The sequence below is a fragment of the Eucyclogobius newberryi genome, unplaced genomic scaffold (assembly GCF_026437365.1).
Source record: "Eucyclogobius newberryi isolate DKJ021-1_F unplaced genomic scaffold, fEucNew1.0.hap1 SCAF_7, whole genome shotgun sequence".
Lineage (NCBI taxonomy): Eukaryota > Metazoa > Chordata > Actinopteri > Gobiiformes > Gobiidae > Eucyclogobius > Eucyclogobius newberryi.
In genome coordinates, this window is record NW_027316389.1 from 16,925,479 (window position 1) to 16,950,437 (window position 24,959).

The following is a 24,959-nucleotide window of genomic DNA, read 5'->3' on the forward strand; positions in this document are numbered from 1 at the left end:
AGTTGCTTCTGCTGCCATAGCTGCCTTGGGGCAAATCAACATAGGCATTCAGCTGCCAATCTGCCCTTCAACCAATAGACAGTTTGACTTATGTACAGCGTCTTGCCCTAGAACACAACAACAGAACAAGTCTGGGGTTGATCTGCAGCAAACATTGCTAACTAGACCATTTATCAGTCTCGGAGTGAAGAGCAGAACAGAGACCAGTGTGAAACATCTGCAGTCAAACCTGAACCTCAGTCAACAACCAGGCTTTTGAAAATGCATTTTGAAAATCCAAGCACATTTTTTTTTTTTTTCAAACAGCACTTTTTGCACACAAAAAAAATCGAAAATGTCTTGAATTATCCCATGGTCAATGAGAATTCTAATGCTAACTGCCATGCGTTACTTTTGAATAACCGCACGGGTAGTTACGGCAACAGTTAACAACATTCTATATCTGAGAGCTGACGAGAGCAGACATTGGCGAGCAGGTATGGCCACGTATTTCAAGTCGTTTCTGATACTTTGCCATGACATTGGGGTTGAGCTGCGTCTATTTCTATGGAGGATAGTCCACTGTTACCACTATAACACAATGCATACATTAGCAAACACAGAAAAAAACGTTTATAAATAGTTAAACAACTCAAGTAAAATGACAACATTTTCAGGAGCCTGTGATCAATTAGAGCTCAGTTTGACTTTCAACTAAAAAAATGAGACCATATCGTAAACACTGTTGGCTAATGTTTACAACCATTTGACTGTAATGTTATTTGAAACAGAACGGTTTAACAGTGCAAATTTACTAAATCATGTAAGGTTTTGGCACGATGAACTATGCTGTCTCCAGGTGGTGTTTTTCCTAGGCAACGAAGGACAGAGTGTCTTGGGAGCTGGAAGTTAATAATCTGCAGGGAAAAAACAAAATAAACTCTTGACTCTTATTTGAATGAAGAACAGGTCCGGTACATTTGTCTGCACGCTCACACAGTCTGTTCTAGTGTATGTGACCCTGAGCATGTCCCCTGCCGCGGCACACAAACTTTTGGATCTTTGTTTTCTACACTTTATCACAAAGTATAGTTGCACTTGTGCTGAGTGTGAGTGGTCCCAGTGGGCAGAGCTTTGACCTGATCCAGATGAACTCTCCACATCTCAGAAGAGGAAATAATCCCTCACCTCTCCATTAGACGCCGAGCAAGTTATCAGAACAAACAGGAGGCCACAGTTCGCCTCAGTACAACATAAGCATAACCGAACCATCAGATCTATGGTGATGTGTGGGAAATCTGTTGTTTTATGGAAAATACCTGAAAAGACTTATTTATTACATTAATATATTATTTGACAGGAACAGTGAACCTCAACATTACTGTTTTTTATTATCTTTTCCCCTCCATCCCTTGTTGGGTAATGTGAGGTTTTGTCTATGGGAGTTTTTGTTTATAGGAGATCTTCTACTGAGAATGTTTTTCAAACTTCCTATAAGTGATCTGTTCTTTTCTTCTGTATCTACCTCTGTATCTACCTCTGTATCTACCTCTGTATCTACCTCTGTATCTACCTGCGTTGCATCAATGAAATTTCCCCATGTGGGACACTAAAGGAGTATCTTATGTTATCTTATCTTAAATATACTAAATTTGTTATTCAAGATATAATAAAAAATAAATATGACAAAGTATTTAATCTACTCTTTAATGTAAACAGTATATTTTGGAAAACTATTCAAACAAACAACAATAAACCACTGAACAGTTTTACCGCTCTCAATCTAATTTCAATGTAGAGGTCAGAGATCTTTTGCATATTATTTTGAGGGTGACATTTGGAGAACTGGAATAATTGTTCTCACCACAGACAAAACATGGGTCCTTTTAATAAAACATTCATTTAAAACAATCTCTTGTTTATAGTTTACTTTTAACACTTGGGCAATATTTGTAATTTTGGCATACATTTATAAAATAATCTTTAAACTATGTATATTGTATAATGTATATATGTATAAATATTTGTTTAATCTATCAAACTTGTCTTTCTTTCTTTTGTGTGTGACCGTGAGTGTGTTCTGTATATATATATATATATATAACAAGAACTCTGAAATTACATAATCATAATTTAGAATGCATGACATTTTACATTTAATATATTATTTATCTGCCAATTGAAGAACCTACTTCTTCATCCTTGTTAAAAAAGGTAGAGGTTATAATACCAGAGGTAATACATTTACATTCAGTAGTTTTCAGACACCACTTGAGTAGTTTAACAGGATAACCGTACTCTAACTTGAGTAAAGGCTTTGGTTATTCTTCCCATTGTAAGTGAGTCGAAAGTGAAATAGGCTTTATGACAACAAGCAATGATTTTAACGTTTGTGTTTCTTGATTTTGATTTTTAGTTGCCTTTTCATTTGAAAATATCAAATTTTTTCCACCATTTAATGTTTGTCCTTTGAAATACAGTAACAAAGTATAAAGCTTAGCTTAAAGCCAAGTTGTATTGTGGTCCTAAATGGTCCTAACTTAAGAACGTCAAACATAATGACAATGTTTGGTTTTAGCCAGCAGAGGGCGCGCTGGTCAAAGCCATCGACTCTCCGGAAGAGCCGCTGTATTTCTGTGACGTTTCATGTCCGAGCGCATCCACATCACAGTCACATCTCTCCAACAGCAGAACATCCTCTCTGTGCTTAAACCTGTGGCGCATGACAGCGTCTCAGATCCTCTCTGTGCTTAAACCTGTGCTACTCTTTTCTCTCAGCACCAGTCCACGCCTCATCTGAGCCATGCAGAAGAGGAGGAAGCCCGAGCCCATCCAGCTCAACCCCATTCCCGATGGACACACCATCAACGGCACGGGAGCGTCCGAGTGAGTCCATAACGCACATTTAACGGTGTTTACGTCCATGCGCTGGGCTCCTGCAGGCCTAAACCCAACAGAATGATCTTCACTTTATCTGCCACAGTGATGAGCAGTTATGTCATTTATAATAGCCTAATAATAACTAATGATCATAGCCTTTTCCTACAAATAAGGATATTGATTTTGCACTTCCCATTTGTGAGGAAATGTGCTTGTAATTTGCTTATGACTCATAATGTGTTATTATAATTATTAACGTGAATAATCGTCTTTGGTCAATATAAGATCTATTTGTATTTGCCTAGGGCTGTAGTACACCTACATTTGGATCTTTGTAGCACATTTGTGAGCATGAACATTGTCCTTGTGCAGCCTCTTAATATGGTGCTTATGTTATAAAATTACTGACAATGGATGTGATACATGCTGGGGTGGAAAGGAAACTATACAAATACTCAAGTTACCATATAGTAAGTATATATACTTGAGTGGGCTAATTGTATGTTTTTGAGTAGATTTTTAAACATACTTTAACTCGTAAATGGAGTTTAAGTCTAGTCTTAAGTCTTATCTAATTGTAATTAGTAACATTTAAAATCATCAGGAGTTACTGAGTACAGCGCAAGTTCGAATGGTCCAAACCAAACGCACAGTTGCCTCTCCCCGGCCTGTATTGTTTTCTATAATTACAAACGCATAAAGCAGCTTTGCATCGCCTGCTCTTATTGTTATAAGTGAATTACAGTTTAAAACAATGTTATAAAAAAATGTGATATTGATCAAGTTTTATCAAAAGGATGACCTAAAATGCATTTAAAGTTTCCTTCAAATTTAACGAGTAACATGTATTTTGACTAGGTCTGTTTATTTGGTCGGAAAGGAGCATGTTTATGAACGTACAATACATGATTCTGTATGCTCCGCGGTGCCGCATTGGCTCCAACAAACACTCTCATTCATACACCAGTGCCTTGCCCAAGGACACTACAGTCACTGCTGCCCCATTGTAGCTGACTTTTACCTGTAGCAGTACTTTGAGTGCATTTTTAGGCATGTAACTGTACTTTGACATACACATTTTCTACTCTTTCCACCGCCGGATACATGAGTGCATTTGTGGTGCAGTGTCCTCCAGTGCAACAGGCAGCAGCACTTCTGAAGAGCATTACATAATGGCATCCCTGGTGATGGCCACTAGCAGCTCAGGCTTGTAGTGTTTCATCAGCTCGTCATATTTCTGTTCTATAGATATTAAAGAATGTTTGATTACGCAATGTAGTGCAAAAACAATCAACATTCTGTCTGCAAAGTCTTTCAGTCTTTCAGGTCAACAGCATCAAATAACCAACCCACTAAGTACCGGTATATATTCTACTTTGCCATTCTTTTTCATAGGGTTCATTTATTAATTCAAAATGTTTAAACATTAATTTGACGTGTATGAAACCTTCTGTACAGTAATTAAAGAAGCAGTTGAAAACAAAACACCCAAAGACCAGTAAAAGCCAACTTTACAGACTCAGAAAAAACAGGTTCAAAGGTGTGACAGAACAAATCATCTTAAACTGGAATGAAACAACAGTGCATTTTTCAGTTGAATCAAGTTCCTTTACTCTGATGATCTAATGCTCTGTTGCAACTTGCACATGATTGGTGCTTTGTGTAAAGTCTATCTTCAGTTTCGTCAGCGCTAAACAGGAACGTCTCTGTTTGTTGACATTTATTTATTTATATTAACGATAAACAAAGATTCAAATACTAAACAATATTTTTTAGCAAGACAATCTGCTCTTGTGCCCAGTTTAAACAGGCGTACAGTCGGTGCAGTGGTCACTCACTGTGAAGTGGTGAGTGTCATAGTGCTTTGTGGTTTCTCTTGATGTGGAGGTTTTCTGTCTTTCGCTGCAGAACAGAACCTGCTTGTTTTTCACTGACTCAGGCCTCATTTACTCAACTAATCACAATTATTCAGAATAATTGTTGCAGTCCTGGTGATATACCCACCACCATCTGTCTGCTCTGCAACACTGCCAGTATTGTACTGTGTTTGAAGGAATATTCTTTGGACTGGGCAGCCCTTGGCAGACTGGTTTGTAGCTTTGCTGATTGAATGTTAAATGGGACATTTTATATCAAATTAACTTTTATTTGCTTTTAACCATTTATAATGGTGTTTTCTCATCATTAGCTTAGTAGTAGTTTATAAAGAAAACAGTTTGACGCATCTGTTTAAGAATTTGGATGAGCACATTCCTGACAAGCTGAAACCAGTCAGAGATAAATAATTGCTCAAAGAGTTTTAAAAAAGAGTTCCTATGCTGCGGCTCATCCACAACCGAGACAATAGAGCTGTGTATGGAGCAGGGGCAAGTCTTTGCCCCATTCTCTTCAGTAATAATAATAATGTCTATCACATAGTGCTTTTCTGGACGCTTCAAGTTGTTCAGTCTGCACCCGTGTCTTTGCCTTAGGACATAATGTCGGTGTAATCCCTCATGTGTCCAGGAGTATTCCATTGTAGAAAAAGGTTCAGCTGGACTACAGAGTCCAGATGACTACAACTGAACCTTAGAACATAATAACAGAATGCATTGGTCGCCTCCTTCTGGTTATAAGACAACAACTGTACCACCCACTTGAGCCACTCTGCAGGCCATATTTGGGTTTCTTTTCCTCTACATTGTGCTCTGCGGTTTGGACCATATTGCACTTTAGTATGTCTGTCTAACTAAATACTGAGTTTATCCTAGTTTTTTAAATGTGACGTTTATTTAATTGCTGTGTGGATATTTCCATGCTAAGAGTAGTAGGGAATCTTAGGGCTAAAACTTTTCACCAACTGAAGTTTCTCCTAAATCTAACCGCTCTTCATTTAACCCTCTCGCCAGCTCCTGCACTCCTCTCTTTCTCATCTCCTGGTGTCTTCTTCTTGCTCTTCTCTCTTTTCCTCTTCTCCTTTCACTCCTCTTTTCTCTCCTCTTGTGCAGCTTGTGAAAAGCCCCCGCCGCCCACAGCTCTCAGTCTCTTCTTGTTTCCATGGATATGAGTCCTTGAGTGTGAAGCGCTCCCTCTCCTCTGTGCTATGGAGGAATAGAGGAAGCTACTATACACCTTTAGTAACTCTAGTGATAGAAGGTTTTTCTAACAGCACATTCTTCTCTTCTTTGGTCATTTCATTAAATTAACTTGCATGTAACTGTCATACTATCTCCTTCTCCCTCTGGCCACATATTCAAAAGATCCAACGCCAACCGATATCGGTATCATTAATGCCAAATGAGGGTGCTACAGTTAGAGTGAAGAAGGTAAAATAAGATTAAAAACAATAGCTGGTATTGCAAAATGCAGGTGAAGCTGTATAGACTAGACTTCATGACATCTACTGGTGGAACAGAGCGTTTTAGTTCTTAAGATAAGATAAGATATTCCTTTATTGTCCCACATGGGGACAATAAAGGAATATTGTCACTGAAAATTAAGGATTTCTCAAACATGGGTGAATGAAACACAACTTATGAGCAATATCATTAACTTGTAAATTTAGCATAATATGGAGAAAACACAGAGTTGAATCAATCGTAGTTAAGGAAACAAGCTCTACGCGGCCATGTTTCGACTGTACTGTGCTTGTCCCTAGAGCAAACCTGGAGTCTCTTCAGAAGAAGCTGGAGGAGCTGGAGCTGGACGAGCAGCAGAGGAAGCGGCTGGAGGCCTTCTTGACGCAGAAGCAGAAAGTGGGCGAACTGAAGGACGACGACTTCGAGAAGATCTGTGAGCTGGGAGCAGGCAACGGGGGAGTGGTCTTCAAGGTGTCCCACAGACCCTCAGGACTTATCATGGCCAGGAAGGTCAGTCATAGGGCTCGGATTTTAATGTTTCATCACCTTCTTCGGCGAGATCTTTGTTGTCAGTCAGGGCATGTGACCGGGCCAAAGCAGTAGAAGTACATGCTTTTCACTAAAGGCAATTTTATCAAAAATATCAGATGAAGATGAAGGACAGATCTAACAAAGAAACGCCTTCTCTTCACATCGGAGTGAAGAGAGAGCTAGTGCAACTGAGTGATTTTAGCTTTAGAGAAGAAGATAATCTGAGTGCTCCCTGGTGGTTTAGTGGTTAAGGTGGCAGCACATATGCCAGGCTCCACCTGCAGCCGGCCGCAGTGTTTTGCGTTCGAATCTCGGCTCCAACAATTCGCTGCATGTCCTCCCTTCTCTCTCATGCCCATTTCATGCTCAGCTGTACTGTCCAATAAAACCTACCGGCCAAAAGATCCTTTATATTAAAATAATTAAACATTAAAAACTGAATGCAAGATTACTCAAACATGTATGAATTAAACAAATCTTCTACAAATCCTGGGCCTTTGGATCAATGAGCACTATCTAAAATTAGTTCTGATATCACAGTATCACATGTCTAGGATGTACAAGTTCTTAAGTCTAAAGTGCAGGTGGAACAACATATATCTTTAAATTACTGTTATTCAACACTTTTTGCTTACATCTTTTGAAATATGATACGGATACAGAGCAGTGAATTGTATTTCATCTCATATAGTATGAAACACACACAATATGAAACACAGTAAAGTGATGATTAGCACTATCTTAAACTAAATATGAACTTGAATTGTTTCAGCTGATTCACCTGGAGATCAAACCTGCGATCAGGAACCAGATCATCCGAGAGCTGCAGGTTCTGCACGAGTGTAACTCCCCGTACATCGTGGGCTTCTACGGAGCTTTCTACAGCGACGGAGAGATCAGTATCTGCATGGAGCACATGGTACACTACACCTCAGTTACCTCATTATTCATCTGCGCACCAGAGAGTGAGAAGGTCATTGTTGTTCCTCTTTTATCACAGGACGGAGGCTCCCTGGACCAGTCTCTGAAGAAGGCAGGGAAAATCCCAGAGCAGATCCTGGGCAAAGTCAGCATTGCAGTGAGTGAAAAAGCAACTTACATGACTTACAAGCACCAGATGTGTACTATAATATCAATATGTACTATATGTGTCGTGACTCTGAGGTGATTAAACTATACAAGTTCAACTCAAACCGACATTTGATGATCTTTGGCAATAACCCACTGTGATTATTAGACCTCTACAACATGTCATGACACAATTAGGTTTAGGGTTTAGTCCTAAGTTAAACTGGATTCATCAGGAATTACACTTGGATTTGTTCTAGTCATACAAGGAAAGGTAACATGGACAGTGTGAGAGCTTTGTAAAGCACTGACAGAACTGTAAACGCCACAGATTATACTATGTTTAATCTCCCCAGGTGATTAAAGGTCTGTCGTATCTAAGAGAGAAACACAAGATCATGCACAGAGGTGAGTCCTGACGTTAGTACAATGTTATACAGGTTTAGTTTTTCGGGGTATGACCGTTTCCTTTCCTCCCTCGCTCAGATGTAAAGCCTTCTAACATTCTGGTGAACTCTCGTGGGGAGATCAAACTGTGTGACTTCGGGGTCAGCGGGCAGCTCATCGACTCCATGGCAAACTCTTTCGTTGGCACACGCTCTTATATGTCTGTGAGTGTATGAATTACAGTTGTTGTATAAGGCTTTAGATTCAAATACATTTCTGTGTCCAAATTAGAAAGATGTTCACGAGAAGTAGCCTTTATCCTTCATTTCCTTTTTGTAGTTTTCTGTAGTTGTATTTATTTGACATATTTACAATATTCTAATAAAAAGCCTTTACTTTTTCCTAGATTTATTGTGAAACTAGTGAGACTCTATGTCTTATTTGCAAGAAATCTATTTATTATCTATTTAGAAGCTTTCTTTTGCCATATTTCAACTTTTATTTGGTTAGAAATGTAGGCTCGATGTACAATATAAATAAGTGCTTGACAAGTTGACTCATCAAAAATCTATCTCTGACTAGTTGACTATAAAAATTACTGCTGGTTGCAGGTTTAATATTTATTGTTTTTTTAGTAGTACCAGTAGTAGTTTTTAAGATAGTTGCTCAGGTTTATGTATATTTGAATATCGGATTGATACATCAGTGTTTTTGTGACTTCTTGTGCAGCCGGAGCGTTTGCAGGGCACTCATTACTCCGTACAGTCAGACATATGGAGCATGGGGCTGTCGCTGGTGGAAATGGCCATCGGTCGGTTCCCCATCCCACCTCCAGACACTAACGAGCTAGAGCAGATATTTGGGGTCTCCATGGAAGGAGAGGCCACGTCCAGCGAGTCCTCCCCGAGACCACGACCACCAGGCAGACCAGGCTGTAAGTCGGGCCTCTGTTGGTTGGGATAAAATAATAGCAGCATATTTTTTCTGAATATTTTAGGAACACAGGAATATTTGGACTGAGAGTGTGACTGAAAAATGAAAACAAAAATGACTCATATACTTAGAGGTTGTACAAACAATACACGATAATGAAATGATAATTGAAAGAGCATTAGGAAAGATGGATAATTGAAGCATATGTTGGATTAGATGTGATACAGATGTTCACGTAGATTGAAGCCATTATGTGAGGGCAGAACGCTACTTTGGCGACCTCTAGTGGGGAACAGCTGTCATGTGTTTTGCGGAGGAAGTAAAGGGGCTCGTGGTAATTGAACCGAACCGTTGATGGTAGATACAATATTAAAATGTATTTGTCAAAGAACAACTTGATTATGTCAAGCTTTTCTCTCAACATTCTTTGCACAAAATGTCTTTCAGCATATGGCCACGACAGTAGACCTCCAATGGCAATATTTGAGCTTCTGGATTATATAGTTAATGAGGTGAGGCCTATTTCACTCAAAGATAAATTATGGTTTGTGATTTATAATTCTCTACCAACTATGCTTTTTCCATTTGTAGAACCCACCAAAGCTTCCAGGAATTTTTGGCACTGAATTTCAAGATTTTGTGAATAAATGGTATTGTATGAATTAGAATATTAGAAGGCAGTCTCATTTAAGAAATGTACGATTGTAAACTTTCCTCGATTACAGTTTAATCAAGAATCCGGCAGAGAGGGCAGATCTCAAGCAGCTGACGGTGAAGTTAACATTGAACTTCCTTCAGGAGCAATAGCAAGTCTTCACATTTAACTCATCCACATTCATCTGCTTCTCCTTCAGGTTCATCAGTTCATCAGGGACTCAGAGGCACAGCAGGTGGACTTTGCCGGTTGGCTGTGCAGCACTATCGGACTGAACCAGCCTTCCACGCCAACACATGGACCGGTCCCATAAACTCACCCAAAAATGTCATGTCCTTTTGTTTCAAGGTGCAATCAGATTTAATGTTAACAAGCCAAGTGAAATTCCTCTGGGCTTAGTTAGGCCTGCTCCAAGCCATGTTTTTTGAAGATTCACATTTTTAAATGACAGATGCCGCTTAACCTGTGTGCTTGATATTTTCTCATTGACAAAAAGTTTGCTATTGTAAAATAAAGAGTCTTGTGGATACGTTTGAAACCAGTTTAATTTTTTAGTCTGAACCACTGTAGATTTATGCCTTGGGTTTGGCCGACGTCTTCTTGATCACCCTCTTCTTCTTGGGCTTCAGCATCTTTGCCTTGATCTACAACAACAAAAAAGTCAACCCAGTGTTTATGGACACATGAATACTTCTAAGGTCGTGGCCTTACCGTAGGGTCGTGCTGGAGAATGGCATGACGTCTGGCTGTCTTGGCGTAAGGGTTCAGCTTGAGCATTATCCTTAGATTCTTCAGAGGATTCTTCTTCAGCACTCTGCGACTGATCTTCTTGCTACAAAGAAAAATGGTACATCTCGTTAAAGAAACGTCAGTGGCATTCTATCAAGGCAAGCGTGTGCATGGCTCAGGACTTCCTTATAATCAGAGTTCAGAAACACGGACCTGAAGTGGAAACTCATCATAGATTGATATTTGCGATTTTGAAAAAGGGACAAGAGCTTACTTTGGTGCGCGAAGTGCTTTCTGGATCTCCTCACTCTTAAGAATCCTGCTCAAGTCTGTGTTTGTCATCTTGTGCATAGGCAGGCTGAAAGACAATACATAAAACTTAAGCATCTCTTTACATAACCCATGTCTTTCTAGAGCAGCAAAAACATGACTCAGAACTTCAGATAGTATCACAATATTTCAAAAACACGGACCGAAGTAGAAGCTCATCATTGCATGTCTCGGGAATGCATAAAGGTTGCGCATGAACATTAAGAGATCACTTATTTCCGACCAAATTTTAAATCTTAAGTGCCTAAAAATCAACGTTGGTCTGACTTCAGAGTGGATGTCGGTTTCTAACATCCCCGCGGGACTGGTACTCACTTGTAGTCCACCTTGAGTGACGAGGGCTTGCGCCATGTGCCGTAGAGCTCGTCCAGTTTGCGGAAGGCGCCTTCTGTCCAGATGCAGAAGCGGCCCACGTGACCTCCAGGAGCGATTCTCAGGAGATTCAGCTTGTTCACGTTCTGCAGTGTGATTCCTGGGTGACCAATTTTAACATTCACTCCGTGTTCATGATTGAGTTGTTTACTCTCAGCTAGACGAGCAGGTACCTGGGATATTTCTGAAGGCTTTTGTGACTCCTGCATCCTGGTTGTAGATTATGCACGGCCCTTTACGCTGGATACGTCTGCGATTCCTCATTTTACCCTTACCGGCACGCATGCGCTGGGAGGCGTACACCTTAAATCAGACCAAAATTATACATTAGGGGTGAACTGAAAATCACAATTTAAAATGAACACCTAATAGCAACAAGTTTACCTTTTTGATGTCATTCCAGGCTTTAAGTTTTTTCAGGAGCAACACAGCTTCTTTGGTCTTCTTATAACTCTCAACTTTGTCATCAACCACAAGTGGAACTTCTGGGATTTCCTCAATACGATGTCCTGACAACATTAACAGTATTAACTAAAGTTCAAAGTCCAGGAATTACACAGCAATGGTCAGTGCTTGCTCAGAACTCTTAATCATCAAAAACTTGTGACAGCAAAACGACAGTAGGCATCTGTCACTGTTCACAGCCTCAGACGCAAATTACACCATCACTGCAAGGCTGACATCTACAGGTTTGAAGAGTAGAAATAATGTTTTACATGGAAACTGGGGCCCACCTTTGGCCATGACAAGTGCTGGGATGGCAGAAGCAGCCAGAGCAGAGCAGATGGCGTAACGCTTCTGGGTGGTGTTAATTCTGCGGTGCCAGCGGCGCCAGGTTTTGGTGGGAGCAAACATGCGTCCACCACGACACATCTAAACTAGAGTTAAGGAGCGTTTTGTGGTAGTCTTAGGACAAGCTCAGAGTTTGTGTTCATCAATCGTCTGCATTAGCATTTGACAGAAGGCATTCTGTCACTAACACAGAATAAGACGCAAATTACACCATCATAGCGTGTCATTGTGAACATTTACAGTAGGGATGATAATCAGAAAGGATACATTTCCAAAAGCTCCCTGTCCAGAGCGGTGAGTACCACCTCCTCTCACACGGGGGATACGGGCCACAGCTCTTCCAGTTCCCCAGGACTCTGCACTAGTCTGGTGTCCTGAAACATACTGAGTCAGTCTCAAATTCGTAAAAAGAAACATGCACATTACATGGGCAATTCATCTGAATGACATACCTGCAAGCTCACTGACTGCATATGGCTGGCGACTGTTTTTGCGCATGTTGGTGTGCACAAAATTCACCACATCGGGGCGGATGGGTGCCTTGAACACAGCAGGCATCACAACATTCTTGCCAGAAGATTCTCCTTTCTCGGAGTAAACCGAGATCAGGGGTCGGGCACAGGCCTGGAAGAAAAAGCAGAGGTATCAACAACCGCTCAGATAAATATAAATGAATTAAAAGTAGACCCGAAATGTAAGCTCCGCATATTTGGTTTAGTTTAGCGTGATTTTACAACATTCTCAGATTTGTCATGGCGGCCTACTGAAAAGGCAGAAACCTGACTTTAAGGCAAAATAAAAACTCCACGAGTGGTAAAAACAACTTATACACAACGCATATGCAGCGATTACTTAAAGCTGATCCTAGATGGCTTTAGAGTAAAGAGCAAAGACACGTCTATAATAAACACGTGTATGGAGTTCACACAGGCAGGGCTTTCAAAATGGCTCCGCGTGTTCGCCTAGCTAGTCCGGAGGAGTCTTCAGCTCATTAAACAGTTCAAATACCTCGGAGCTGTACATCTGCCGAATTCACAGTTAACCAACACGCTGCACTATCACAATCAGTTTCACTGTGTAACTTCTAATAAAACTATCTCACCATTTTCAGGTTTTAGGCTTTCGGCTCGCCGGGACCACGCTCCTCTCGCTATGGCGGCCACAGAAAAAAGGAAGTGTGTGCAGCGTCCTGAAAGCTTTATGCATCCGCTTAAACGTACACCACTTCCGCCTAAATAAGAACGTCGTCTTTTACTAAATTCAAGATAAGTCACACCAAAAACTAATATGTATAGGTATACAGCAAATAAAAATAACAGTCATACAGGGTTAGAATTCCATACAGATTTATAAGACCTCTATTTGCGTCAGAAAATTAGGACTATTTTCAGTTGGCTCGCGGAGGGAAAAGTGCGAGTCCAGTCTCATTTTATATCTTTAAATTTTAATTTATTTCTAGAAAGTACTATTCATTTGCACTATATGCGTTATCCCCCATTATAAATAATTATACATTTATTTTAAATTGTGATTTTGACATTTGACCCGGTCACGTGTTGCCGATAACGGAGGCGGAGTCTGGATATAGCGCGCGCAGCTGAAATATCAAGTAAAAGTTTGTTTATGTTACTGTTTTCTGGAGCTACGATGGGATCCAGGACCCTCAATGGCGCAAAGAAGTTTATTGACGTTCTTTGGTGAGTTTACGTTCGCTTGAGTGTCATAAACTGTATAATTGGTTGGCCATAATGGTATTTGCGGTTGACATTTTCGGTGTAGGTCCATTCACGACCAGAAAAACAACACACACCACCAGTTTGAGGTAGACCCTTTTGTAGTTTATTTGCATTTTTTTTAACATATACGTTTCATCATAATTGCTGTAATTGATATTCTGTTTTAGGAGGACGTTCAGATTTTGAAGGTGCACGGAGAAGAAATCGCTCCAATAAATATGCTGACGTCTAATAACCAAGCCATCTATATTTGTGAGAAAATGGTATGCTTTGGGGAATTGTTGTTTATTTTATCTTATTTTTTACATTTCAAGCCTCCTAAATCATTCTTTTATGTAATTACCCTGAATCCAAAATGGTTGATTTGACTGCAAATAAGTGGGTTGTAGCTTTCTTTTTATGTGTAACATATCCAGCAGCTTGAGGATTCCCTTTTATAAGATGGAAGATTATATAGAAACGTATTATTTTTGTACCGGGCAATTTGTTTAATTCTTTTTTTTTGATTAGCTAGTAATTAGTTAAACAATTATTTCAGCAGTACAGTAAGATGTTTTAAAATGCATTTTAACCAAATAAAGATGATGACTGAAGTCTTTGTTTAGTTGAAAATCATTCATTGCTTATTCTTTGTTGGCTTTTATATTTGAAAATGCCACTGTCTTTGTAATTGTTGCAGCTCTTATTGTCATCTATTCTGTTTTTTACTTTTAGGTTCCCAAAATTGAGTGTGACTCGGAACAGCAGCCACCAGACACCTCAGACACCTCAAACTGCTCTGAGAACGGCCATGATGGAGACGTCGAACATGATGCGAGTCTTGTTAAAACTGAACCAGGGCCGCAGCCCCTCAGTGTTAACCAAGCAAGGTGACTAACCCTTCACAAGCATTCACTATTTCCATGACTACTAATGTTTGTATTATTTTTAGACAGCTGCTTTCTTTCTACACCTTGGCCCAGAACCCATGCATAGCTCTTGTGGACGACCGAGTCTTAGCGCCGCTGTGGGTGCGCTGTGACATGTCCGACCCAGCGGGGACCACCTGGCTCGGAGCTGAGATGGTTTGCACCGGAAGCAAAGTCACAGGAACCAAATTATACTCTGTTACATGCAAAGGTATATACAAAATTGTGTGTTTTTTTTTTTTAAATGATTATTTGGGCCGTAGGCTTTATTAGACAGGATAGCTTTAGTTTGAATGAGAGAAGCGAGGACATGCAGCAAATTGTCAAAGCCGGAATTTGAACTCACACTCGCGCATGTTGCTACCACTATTTCAATTCAATATATGTTTGTAATGCCCAAAATCACAACAGCAGTTTCCTCGACCATGGCAACAAGTCCTGCCCTTGACATTTGCCAATTGTCTATACCCTCTCTCTCCTCCTTTCACACTATAACTGTCCTGTCCTGCAGTTGGGACAGAAAAAACTTCTTTTTTAAATTTTTTTTTTTTTTTTAACCTGATTCAGATTTTTCCTAAATTGTGTTTTATTCCAGGCACCACAATGGACAAGAAATCTGTCATGACGTTGGAAGAAGTCAAACAAGAGCACAGAAAGAAGCACCAATCGTCTTCAGTGAGGGCCAATCGTGTATTATTTTTTTTATCGGTCGTTAAAAGTAAGAGATGTTTGTTAAAATATGAACTTGCTTGGTTTCAGGTGGTACTAAAAGGCACTGCCAGATATAACTTGTTCGGATCCACAGTTGTTGAAAACACAACTATTGAGTCCCAGAGCAATGTAACAGTGGATTTCAAATGGAACGATGTAGGAAGTATTTTGGAAACTCCACTGCCCATGTCCTCGACCGCTACACTGGTACGTGACTGTGATCTTTGCTTTTTTCAGTTTAAATGGACGTATAGAACATAATCAATGACCCATGGGAAAGATTACATCCAACACTTGTTAGGTCTATTCAGGCAGATGAAAAAGATGTAACAGTGCTATTATATTACTTACAGCATGTTTGTTTGAACATTATTCCTGTATATTTTTTATGTAGAACATCAAAATTGCCATTGGCGACATGAGAAGTCCCATGTTTGAAATGTTCAAGGAGCTGGAGTTTCTTCAGGTTTGGTTTTGTTCGTTCTACTTTTTTTTTTTTTTTTTTATCATACGTATGGTTTATGATGCCTTGCTTAATGGGTCAGGGTTATTTATATTTTAATTGTTGTTTCATGGGTAGAGCTTTGTTACATGTTGCAAACCTCTCAATCGGAATCAATCTTTTTAAAGAGTCTTGCAGATGGTTTAAGAACTGGAGAGATTGAATGGTTGGAGCCAGTGGAAACGACTTCAGCAGTCGATCTGACCAAGACCTACCTGGAGGGTAACTGTTTTCAGATGGCGAATTATTTATTTTATTAAACTGAAACGGATATTTACAATGTCCGTGTTGTGTTTCATGTAGAGCTTCAGAATCAGAATACAGCAAAAACTCAAGACGAGGCGGTCAAATCGACCAAGGTACCCAATTTAAATGACTTAATTTCACCACTGATCATGTTATATAGTGAAATCGTGCATTTACTGCATAGTTTGTGCATTTACCACTTGTCACTAATGAATTCCATGACATGTGAAAAATAGACCTGACTAGAATCAGAACGTTTCATCTTTTTTCTTTTTCAGGCCCAGAACCTGAAGCCTGAGGAGGAGACACCCACATTCACCTCTTGGCTGGAGAGAGGAGATCTGGACTTTATCGAGCAGCTGTGGGTCAGGCTGAGTAAGAGTAAGTCCAGCTTTTTCTTTTGGAATGTAGGACCTAAAATCAAACAAATTATTCTACAAGGGAAAGTATTATCCAATACTAAATTGTATTAACGCTTCATTTACCTCCCCAGGGATAAATCTGTTTGAAGATTGGAATAATGACACACATAAAATAGTTAATTTGTAGAACTTCCAACTAAATATCTTGTCACATATATCCTTTTCTTTTCCTTCCCAGGTGTGACGTCATATCAGGACATTGGTGACTGTTTGAGGCTTGTAATTGATGCTTTAAGATACGGAGATGTCAAACCATGGGTAAATAAACAGTTAATAACAGTAAATAAACAGTTCCTCTTTTAAATAGCATTGTAGCTGAATCAAATGACCCATACTTTACAAAATGCTGAGAATAAAAGCATAGAGTGTGACTTGTACAGAGTGTGACATGGTCCGAGGGGTTTTAATCTTGTTCTGTTCTGCGTTTGACTTGTTCAGATCCACAGGGACAATGACAGCAGCCTCAGTAAACTCATCTTGAAGTCGTACCGCCAGAAGATTGATAACGTTCAACTGTCCGGTTTCACACCGGTGCAAATGCTGCTGGAGATGGGCCTGGACAAAATGAGGAAGGACTACATCAATTATCTCATCGGTAATGAGCTAGATTATGTTTGTCTTGCATGGACTTTGACCCGTCCTTCAATCTTGCTGAAGTAAACTTGCAGAGGCATACTGTATCTTTTGGCAGAATCTTTCCCAGTCCCTTGATGAGGAGGAGGGATGGAAAGTAACTACATTTTAAGTAGATTTTCAAACTTGTTATTGGGCATTGCCATGTTATTGCAATTGGCTACATTTCAAATACAGGAGTTACTGAGAACAATAAAGTACACGTGCCAATCATCCCAATAATGTGAACGTCTCACTGCTGTCTCTGCCCCTCTCTCTCCAAACACAAATAACAGCACCACATGGCCTGCTCTGATTGGCCAAAACTCAGAAAATAAGAGGATAATTCAACTTTGAATAAAATAAATACATTTAAGTTGTGTATAAAAAGCTGATCTGAAATGCTATTAAAATGTTGTAAACGAATGACATTTTAGTCATTTTATACTTTTTACATTTGGAAGCAGTAGTGTTTTTAGCCATGTAACTGTACTACTTGAGTTCAAATTTCCAGTTCACTTTTCACCACCGATAAAGAGTACAGCACAGAGATTTGGGCCACTGTCTGTGTTTATAGCTTGACAAATGCCAAGTGAAATTCCACTATCACAGGGAGAACAAGCAAATGCCACAGAGAATAGACTCCACATAGTGATGGCTAAAGGGTGTATAACTGCTACTACGTGTCACCCTATTGTATCTGCTTTATTCATTCATGGTGTGATTTGTGTTTTCATTTTTTCAGGTGCAGAGTTGACAACTTTAAATCATTTGGTATGGATTTTTTTATTTGCTGAACTTTAATATCAGCTAACACAATATAAAAACGAAATATAGCACGCAAAAACATATGATATAATGGTTTGTGTTGACAGCATTATTACCTGAGCACAGATGTGGATGTTCAGGAGCAGGTCGTCCGACTGAGGAAATTGCACCACCTGCTGGAGATATTAGTGACCTGCACCACATTCCTGGGTCTGCCATATCATCGCATGTTTGTTCTGACACAGTAAGATCAGATATAAGGATCCAGGCACTGATGTAAATATGTATTTATTTGCTCATAATAATGTATTGTGTACTCTCTTACACATAGATCATGTTTGCAGCATTACAAAACAAATCCATACGATGAAAGCCACAACTTCAAGCTGCCTATCACTCCAACTCTGATTAGTCATTTCTACCAGAAGTGAGTTATTTTAAACTCAAATGTACATTTTAGTTGATATCAGTGGTTGTAATGTGTTTTCTTTCAGAGAGCATCCTGTAATGTGGGGTGTTGAAGTTTCCAGTGGCGACGGCCCTCGTGAGGTCAGAACATTACTGCAGCTCAGCGACAGCCCTCTGGTGGATCACGTCATCTTTGAAACGGGTTATTATTTTCTGTTTCATCAGTAACATGCTAGAGATTTGTAAATTAACGTTTTGATATTTATTTATTTTTTACAGATTATGAAAATGAAACGGTAAATGGAGTATCTGAGGATCCTGCTTATTTTTCTACGTTAGTGTGTTGCAGTATGGTCAATTTTGCATAAATTACTATACAAGCATGTTTATAAATGTAATAAATGTCAAATATAGCAGGACAAATTACAGTAGTTGGTAATGTTTGTGTCACAGCATTTTAATAAACATTTTACAAGTCACTCAAGATTAGTGTCTAATGCTAGTTTGTTAACAAGCATTTAAATCACTTCAAATGTGGACAATTTAACTGCCTGGCTCATAATCAATGTTTTCCTTAGCTCCGCCTCCTTAACAGAAACATCAGAAAAACGGCACTGATCAAAATAGATAAGGTACAAACAGTGGGAACCACTATTTCTGTCACCATCTCCATGTGGCTTGTTAATGGATCTGCAAACACAAAAGATAACTTTATCATGTAGTAAGTTCACATAAGTAATTACACTTTGGAAGCAAGCAGTGAGCACAGCACTCAAAGGGTTAACAGTTTTTTTTCCATTTCCAAGTTGAGTTATTCCTTACCATGTATAAGTCTAAGAATATTGGCAGCAGTACTCCGCTGGTCCTCTAATAAAAGAAGAAAATGTGCAGTTTAACCCTTTGAGAACTGGACAAAGCAGCACAATGCAAAAGAAGCTTCACTGGGTAATTTATAATATGTGTCATCTTTGTGGTTCTTGTATAAAATTAAACTATAATTCTGCATTAATCTCTGTTAGAGGTCACCATTTAAGAATTTTCAATGGTTTACTTGGTTAAATTAAACACATTTTAAAACATGTACCATTAGTCTACACTTCGTCATGCACAGGCCAAACCTTTGGCAATTCTGTATGTTCCATGTTCTTTCTTGCAGCTGCAGGGGCAAACAAAAAAGATGTCTCAGATACAAGATTGTAATGCTAAAATATTGTAATTACTGAAATGCTGTAAAAGCACATATTCAGATCAAGTCTGATTAGATTTACTTAAATCTATTCTACTAACTCAGAATCTTTGTTTGTTTACCCCGGCTGGTTTTACTAGATGTAACAATAGAAATAGAATCACCTGCAGCTAAGAGCTGGTTGCTTGAAGAGCAAGTTTCCACAGCCTTCCTCCTCCAATTCTCCACCTGCACCACACATTACATTGTGTCATACAACAGTCTATAAAGGCAGATTTAGCATAGCTCACATGTGAGTGCTTTCTCACCTCTCTCTGGTTGGGGAAGCCATTGGAGCTGATGATACGTTTGTAAAACTGAACAGAGGCTTTGGGATAGCGGGCCTTGTTTTTGTTTCGGAAGTCGACATAATAGAGACCAAACCTTTCAGTGAAGCCTTCGTCCCACTCAAACTTATCCAGCAGAGACCAGGCGGTGTATCCCTTCACATTCACTCCATCTTTGAGAGCTGTGACCAATATTTTAAAAAGGCATATGGTAGACTTTTTAATGAAATTCACCTTCATATTATCACAGTGTTTACCCTTGAGCATTTCATTGATGTAGTCTTTGAAGTATTGTATCCTCCATTCGTCACAAAGCTCTGAGCACTGCATCTTCTCTGAGACACCGTTCTCCGTCACATAGATCATGGGGTTACCATATTGACTCTAAACATGCAAATATGATAGGCATAAATGGTTATTTTGCTCTGTGCTACAGTTGTATCATTATAGAGCAATAGTCATATTAACCTTGACAAAGTTTAGCAGGCGCCTGAAACCCCAGGGTACAGCATACAGCCACTCAGAGCCAGGGTCGGGCCAGCGCGGGTCTACCAGCTCAGCCAGATCTCGATCCAGGAAGTAACTGCTGCTGCCGCGGACTGGAAGATTGTTTTTCTGAGTGATGTATCGTGTGGTGAAGTGGCCAATGCCCAGAAAATCACAAGTGCCCTTTATGTAGCTTTTCTCCTGAGGAGAGAAGGTTGGGAGGCGAGATGTTCCCAGGCCCTGCTGGACACTTTTTCTGCCTACAGAAGAAGAATGACAATGTTTATAGCATTTGGATTGCTCTTCTTGAGCACATAAGCTACAGATTTACCTATAAAGTCCTTCATGACTTGGGGGTAGTCTCCGTGAAAGATTGGTGTGGCAAACCATCCTAAGTAGAATTGCACATATCTTTCTGCTGCTTCAATGTCCTTCTGGTTAGAGATGTCCACTGGCTCTCCCCAGTCTCCGGACAGAGAGATGCCAATCCGACCTGTCCACAAAAACGTTTTGTTCTCTTCACAGGCACCTACACATATAACATACTCAAATGTACTCATTACATATTCATTAACCAACCTTTTTGTTTTCCTCTCCACTGTGTGTCATAACTGTGCCAGACCTTAGCATGTGCCTAAAGAACAATTTTCAAACAAATGTATTACCGTAGTCATAAGTCGTAAGTCATTGAAACTTAGCTAACATCTGAAGTTTATTTAGTGTTACCTTTATAATGTGATGTGCGGCTCTGTAAGCCCCGGTGCCTTTCAGCTTTAGCCCAGGGGCATGTTCACCTGTCTCGTAGCCTTCAACTGCTACAGACTGAATCAAATCACAAGCATGAGAATAGTACTATCTGCACAAGCACAAGTGTGTAGAACAGAGATTTAAACTTGCCCAGGGATTGTTGAAGGTGATCCAGTGCTTCACTCGATTGCCAAATTTTTCAAAACACAAATTGGCAAAATCATTAAAATGGTTGATTATGCTGATGTTTTGCCATCCGCCATATTTCTCCTGCAAGACCTAAAAGACAGTTGTTATAGAAGGATGCGTTGGAGGACAAGAGTGCATCTGACGGGATGACCAAAGCACTGACCTGTGGCAGATCCCAGTGGTACAAAGTGACGATGGGAGTGATGTTATTCTCCAGCAGTGTGTCTAATAGATTATCATAATACTGTATTCCTCTCTCATTGATGTGATCAGCTGTGAATAGTAAGGTTAAAGTAAGATCAAGATTTACTTCATTTTTAAATTTCTCCTCTGCAAAGTGTCAGGAGCAGTAATCAACCAGGGAACTTTGAACTATGTTGTGCGTATTTTTAGTTGCTGGGGGAAAAGAACATGAAGGAAACCTAAGCTGACACAGTGAGAGCAAATACAATTCAGATTCTGATACAAAAGAACGCTATAAAAATATGGGTTAGTATCTGGTTATCAAAGTTTTGACAACTCTAAGCTTCACATAGAAAAGCCACATACAAAGAGACTGTCTTGCTGTGAAGACACTATGCCAATAAAAAACATAAAAAATAGCTTTCAAAATGTAAACTTACACTTGATGCCTGTGGGGATGAGGCGAGGCCAGGAGATGGAGAATCTGTAGTGATTCAGCTTAAGCTCATTCATTAGACTGACATCATCCTGTACGGCAAGATCAGTGGACAGTAAGAGGCATTTCGTATTATTAGAATCTACCATTATTATTACTTTTCTTTTTTTAAGGATTTTGGCCCATAAGCTTTATCAGACAGGATAGTATAACCTGGAGGGAACAGGGATGAAAGAGAGACAGACCTTGCAGAAAATTGTCGAAAGCCGCATTATCCACTCAACCTATTTTTCTAAACCCAATAACCACCAAAGTTTTATTAAGGAGCCATTCCTTCCTAAACAATATGACTGATTAAAGAACTACCTTGACTTTGTAGTAGCCTTCACAAGATGTATCCCCAGTCTCGTTCTGTTGGATTTTGCCTTTCTTGTGGGCGAACACATCCCAAATGCTGAGTCCTTTTCCGTCTTTGTCCCAGGCTCCTTCGGTTTGATAGGCAGAACTGCCGGCTCCCCATGAAAATCCTGATGAAAATTGATCAATTATACATTTTTTTAAATCATCTCTGAAATATAAAGATGATAAATTGTTGGGATCAGACCCAATATTTTACAGGCGTGTGTAATTGATGGTAGGATAAATGTTTAGTCCTAAAATAGCTGGTGTAATCCCTCATTCTGCCTACTCACAAAAACAAAACAAGGACAGTCTATAATCAAGAGGTTTTGCTTGGTGGGCGGGGCTTAATATCCAAGTTAGTTAGTCTAGATCCACAGATTGAGAATGACTCTTGGATGAGTTTCCAAAACAGTTTCCAGATGATTACAACTGAACCTTTTTCTAATTTTCCTAAAATGCTTGTGTTTGGTGTTGTTTGATTATTACAGAATAATTCTCACTGATATAATTGAGCAGGATTGACCTTTGCAATTTCACCTTTTTAATATTTCTTATGTAGATATACAACTTGACATACAACTTATACATAATTCCTGACTTCAAGGGAGTAGCTAATAAAACTTTTTGGGTAATATAATGATATTTTTAAGTTGATTTTAAAATGTGTACTCGCAAATAACCAGGAAATGGCCATAAGACAGTAAAGAAGAGATAAAGAAGCAAAGGGTACAAGAATGTGAATATGGGAATTTGGATATGAAGTTATTAAAGCCAAATGGAGATGACAGTATGTGCAAAATAGGATAAAATGAACCAGTACCAGTTGGAAAAGTGCCATAATAGAAGGAGCCATGCTGGTTGTCTGTCCAGTCGAAGTCCTCAGCCGCAGACAGACACAGCACCAGCATAAACACATGGCCCAGAGTGAGCACAGAGGTGGACATGTTCCTCCGGGGGCTCAGTGAACACACACGGTCTGATCTGGAAACACAAGCAGGCTGGGTATAGTAAACTGGGTTGTGCAATTAATCATATTTGAAGAACTAAATCTGGTGTGAGAATTATTCTCTTTTTCTTCTGCCACACACAGCCTGGATCACGGCCACTCGTCGAATCAACCGTGGCTTTTGAAATAAGATTTTTTTGTTTTATTTATTTATTTAAGGACATAGCATTTACATTGGACAAACCAGATGCAATGTTTTAAGTGTATTTGGCAGAATATGCTAATTTCCAACACCTGTCCATAGGGCCTATTTAGAGTTGCCAATTCTACCTAACACATGCATGTCTTTAGGACGAATCACATTACCAGAGCATCCTTCGTGTTCATACTATAGTTATGTATTCAAATCTACAAGTTATAGTTAAGTCAATCATTTTCTAGAGACTTCATGACAGTGGCTTTGTGCATACAGGTGCAGCAAACAGACATGCATCAAAAACACTGGGACGGCTGTGAGAGGGGCGGGGGATTCTTTTGAAAATCAGTGAGGTGTGCACTAATTTTGCTTGGACAAACACATCCATAGAAATGACCATTTCACCCATAGGCAATGGCTGTGTTCACACTGCATCACAGTGTGAACTTGACCTCATCTTTGATAGTGACCGTGTACACAGCATTGTCTCCCAACCAGGGATATGAGGACCTCCAAGGGAACACAAGGTCTTACCTGGACGTCCTTGAAATCAATTTTGGTTTCAAAAGTAAATATGATATGTTCTTTGTAGTAGATTTCTCCTCCATAAGAATGTTTTGGAGGAATTTAGTAGGACTGCTAATTAACTAATCGCAACTAGTTGGGTATAAAAAATGATTTTTACGTATTCTGATAATCCCATAAACACATGTTTTATAAGAATATAGTAATATAGCAATATTAATGTCAAAAAAGAATAAACAATTTCTGACCCTTCATTTGCATGTATCTAAAAAGTCTCAATGTACAATAGGTTTTAGTCTACTAGTACTAAAATAATCAATATATATATATATATATATATATATATACATACATATACATATATATACATATACATATACATATATAAATATATATACATATACATATATAATAGGGATAATCTACAATATATTACTATTATTTGTTTTGCCTAATAATACCCAAGTTGAGGTATAACCGAAACAAAACAATGTTGGAAACCACTGTACAAAAATTAGGTTAATAGCAGCACAAAGTGGATTCTGAAATATTATACGTAATATTGTTAATACTCAAGATTCAAGTTTATTGGTTCACTCAAAATCCTTTAAATGCACTAAAACATTGACACACAACTACAGTAACCTCTGTACCAACTGGGCTACTGCCATCCAAATATAAAAATGTTGAATAAAAACATAAGCTGTAGTTACTGTAGTAGGGAGCAAATTACCGGTACTTATTATATTATGCATTGGATTTGTAAAGCAACCTCACTTACCTGTGCAGGGAGAGAAGAGCATGTACAGAAGTGTGTTCTGACTTAGCCCAGGCCGAAGTGAATGAGCCGTGGACAAAGTAGAAAGATGAATATGTCCATTGTATATAACCTGTTGTAGTCTGCTGTCAGTGTGAAAGCTGCTCTTTTTGTGAGGCCCACGGCATTGTTACTCAGCTCTGAAAATGCTGAATAGTTCACAGACGGAAATTGATTGCATGGCATTACTCATTTACCCCTCAGCTCCTGTCA

General features: G+C 39.3%; 4 protein-coding genes and 4 non-coding genes across 12 annotated transcripts in view; 2 read left to right on the plus strand and 6 right to left on the minus strand.

Annotated features, from left to right (window-relative positions):
- The window catches only part of rpl4 (ribosomal protein L4), a 132,736-nt gene extending 119,486 nt beyond the window's left edge, over positions 1 to 13,250 (minus strand). The window contains exons 1-10 of one of the 2 annotated variants that reach the window (XM_072434604.1): positions 13,097 to 13,250; positions 12,447 to 12,618; positions 12,262 to 12,368; positions 11,937 to 12,075; positions 11,587 to 11,711; positions 11,376 to 11,505; positions 11,146 to 11,302; positions 10,775 to 10,858; positions 10,483 to 10,603; positions 10,334 to 10,415 (exon numbers count right to left, since the gene is read on the minus strand). In XM_072434604.1, coding sequence (XP_072290705.1) covers positions 10,344 to 10,415; positions 10,483 to 10,603; positions 10,775 to 10,858; positions 11,146 to 11,302; positions 11,376 to 11,505; positions 11,587 to 11,711; positions 11,937 to 12,075; positions 12,262 to 12,368; positions 12,447 to 12,618; positions 13,097 to 13,099 — 1,110 coding nt within the window. In that variant the 5' untranslated portion in view covers positions 13,100 to 13,250 and the 3' untranslated portion in view covers positions 10,334 to 10,343. Of the gene's footprint in view, positions 1 to 10,298; positions 10,416 to 10,482; positions 10,604 to 10,774; positions 10,859 to 11,145; positions 11,303 to 11,375; positions 11,506 to 11,586; positions 11,712 to 11,936; positions 12,076 to 12,261; positions 12,369 to 12,446; positions 12,619 to 13,096 lie in introns of those variants that run through there. The other variant, XM_072434603.1, reaches the window with a different exon arrangement.
- map2k1 (mitogen-activated protein kinase kinase 1) lies at positions 2,648 to 10,309 on the plus strand. The gene is made up of 11 exons (XM_072434602.1): positions 2,648 to 2,865; positions 6,497 to 6,707; positions 7,501 to 7,647; positions 7,729 to 7,806; positions 8,153 to 8,204; positions 8,283 to 8,407; positions 8,913 to 9,117; positions 9,564 to 9,628; positions 9,708 to 9,766; positions 9,842 to 9,887; positions 9,971 to 10,309. The coding sequence occupies exons 1-11, from the start codon at positions 2,783 to 2,785 to the stop codon at positions 10,082 to 10,084; spliced, it is 1,185 nt and encodes a 394-aa protein (XP_072290703.1). The 5' UTR covers positions 2,648 to 2,782; the 3' UTR covers positions 10,085 to 10,309.
- LOC140349853 (small nucleolar RNA SNORD18) lies at positions 10,672 to 10,738 on the minus strand. The gene has a single exon (XR_011924764.1). It is a non-coding gene; the product is annotated as a small nucleolar RNA SNORD18 (small nucleolar RNA).
- LOC140349854 (small nucleolar RNA SNORD18) lies at positions 10,928 to 10,997 on the minus strand. The gene has a single exon (XR_011924765.1). It is a non-coding gene; the product is annotated as a small nucleolar RNA SNORD18 (small nucleolar RNA).
- On the minus strand, positions 11,777 to 11,875 carry LOC140349855 (small nucleolar RNA SNORD16). Its single transcript, XR_011924766.1, has one exon. It is a non-coding gene; the product is annotated as a small nucleolar RNA SNORD16 (small nucleolar RNA).
- On the minus strand, positions 12,118 to 12,215 carry LOC140349856 (small nucleolar RNA SNORD16). Its single transcript, XR_011924767.1, has one exon. It is a non-coding gene; the product is annotated as a small nucleolar RNA SNORD16 (small nucleolar RNA).
- A 302-nt stretch (positions 13,251 to 13,552) lies between the features above and the next one.
- zwilch (zwilch kinetochore protein) lies at positions 13,553 to 18,791 on the plus strand. The gene is made up of 18 exons (XM_072434596.1): positions 13,553 to 13,691; positions 13,774 to 13,816; positions 13,898 to 13,993; positions 14,445 to 14,599; positions 14,662 to 14,849; positions 15,234 to 15,313; positions 15,398 to 15,556; positions 15,744 to 15,815; positions 15,980 to 16,073; positions 16,155 to 16,210; positions 16,376 to 16,478; positions 16,698 to 16,777; positions 16,958 to 17,114; positions 17,877 to 17,905; positions 18,007 to 18,143; positions 18,231 to 18,326; positions 18,394 to 18,509; positions 18,587 to 18,791. Exons 1-18 carry the CDS (start codon positions 13,618 to 13,620, stop codon positions 18,673 to 18,675), a joined length of 1,824 nt encoding a protein of 607 aa, XP_072290697.1. The 5' UTR covers positions 13,553 to 13,617; the 3' UTR covers positions 18,676 to 18,791.
- lctlb (lactase-like b) lies at positions 18,744 to 24,861 on the minus strand. Of its 4 annotated transcripts, XR_011924501.1 has the most exons (16): positions 24,711 to 24,861; positions 23,083 to 23,243; positions 22,227 to 22,387; positions 21,865 to 21,952; positions 21,405 to 21,514; positions 21,203 to 21,331; positions 21,032 to 21,127; positions 20,885 to 20,939; positions 20,637 to 20,798; positions 20,288 to 20,565; positions 20,077 to 20,203; positions 19,802 to 20,001; positions 19,658 to 19,721; positions 19,392 to 19,463; positions 19,130 to 19,174; positions 18,744 to 18,997 (listed from the first exon to the last, which is right to left on the minus strand). XR_011924501.1 is itself a non-coding variant. In XM_072434597.1 (15 exons), the coding sequence occupies exons 2-15, from the start codon at positions 23,204 to 23,206 to the stop codon at positions 18,882 to 18,884; spliced, it is 1,755 nt and encodes a 584-aa protein (XP_072290698.1). In that variant the 5' UTR covers positions 23,207 to 23,243; positions 24,711 to 24,861; the 3' UTR covers positions 18,744 to 18,881. The 4 variants fall into 4 exon arrangements, 3 of the variants coding, with proteins under 3 accessions (XP_072290698.1, XP_072290700.1, XP_072290699.1); XM_072434597.1 differs by lacking the exon at positions 19,392 to 19,463; XM_072434599.1 differs by lacking the exon at positions 19,130 to 19,174.
- Positions 24,862 to 24,959: the final 98 nt, after the last annotated feature.

Bases quoted from the DNA above. Each gene is read 5' to 3' on its own strand.
- zwilch (XM_072434596.1), top strand. From the start codon at position 13,618: ATGTTACTGTTTTCTGGAGCTACGATGGGATCCAGGACCCTCAATGGC. The intron at 15,557-15,743 runs GTACGTGACTGT...TTTTTTATGTAG, and splicing joins TGTCCTCGACCGCTACACTG to AACATCAAAATTGCCATTGG. The intron at 18,144-18,230 runs GTAAGATCAGAT...TCTTACACATAG, and splicing joins CGCATGTTTGTTCTGACACA to ATCATGTTTGCAGCATTACA.
- lctlb (XM_072434597.1), bottom strand. From the start codon at position 23,206: ATGTCCACCTCTGTGCTCACTCTGGGCCATGTGTTTATGCTGGTGCTG. The intron at 22,388-23,082 runs GTACTGGTTCAT...AATTTTCATCAG, and splicing joins TTATGGCACTTTTCCAACTG to GATTTTCATGGGGAGCCGGC. The intron at 20,940-21,031 runs GTAACACTAAAT...ATTGTTCTTTAG, and splicing joins CCGCACATCACATTATAAAG to GCACATGCTAAGGTCTGGCA.
- map2k1 (XM_072434602.1), top strand. From the start codon at position 2,783: ATGCAGAAGAGGAGGAAGCCCGAGCCCATCCAGCTCAACCCCATTCCC. The intron at 6,708-7,500 runs GTCAGTCATAGG...GAATTGTTTCAG, and splicing joins GACTTATCATGGCCAGGAAG to CTGATTCACCTGGAGATCAA. The intron at 8,408-8,912 runs GTGAGTGTATGA...CTTCTTGTGCAG, and splicing joins GCACACGCTCTTATATGTCT to CCGGAGCGTTTGCAGGGCAC.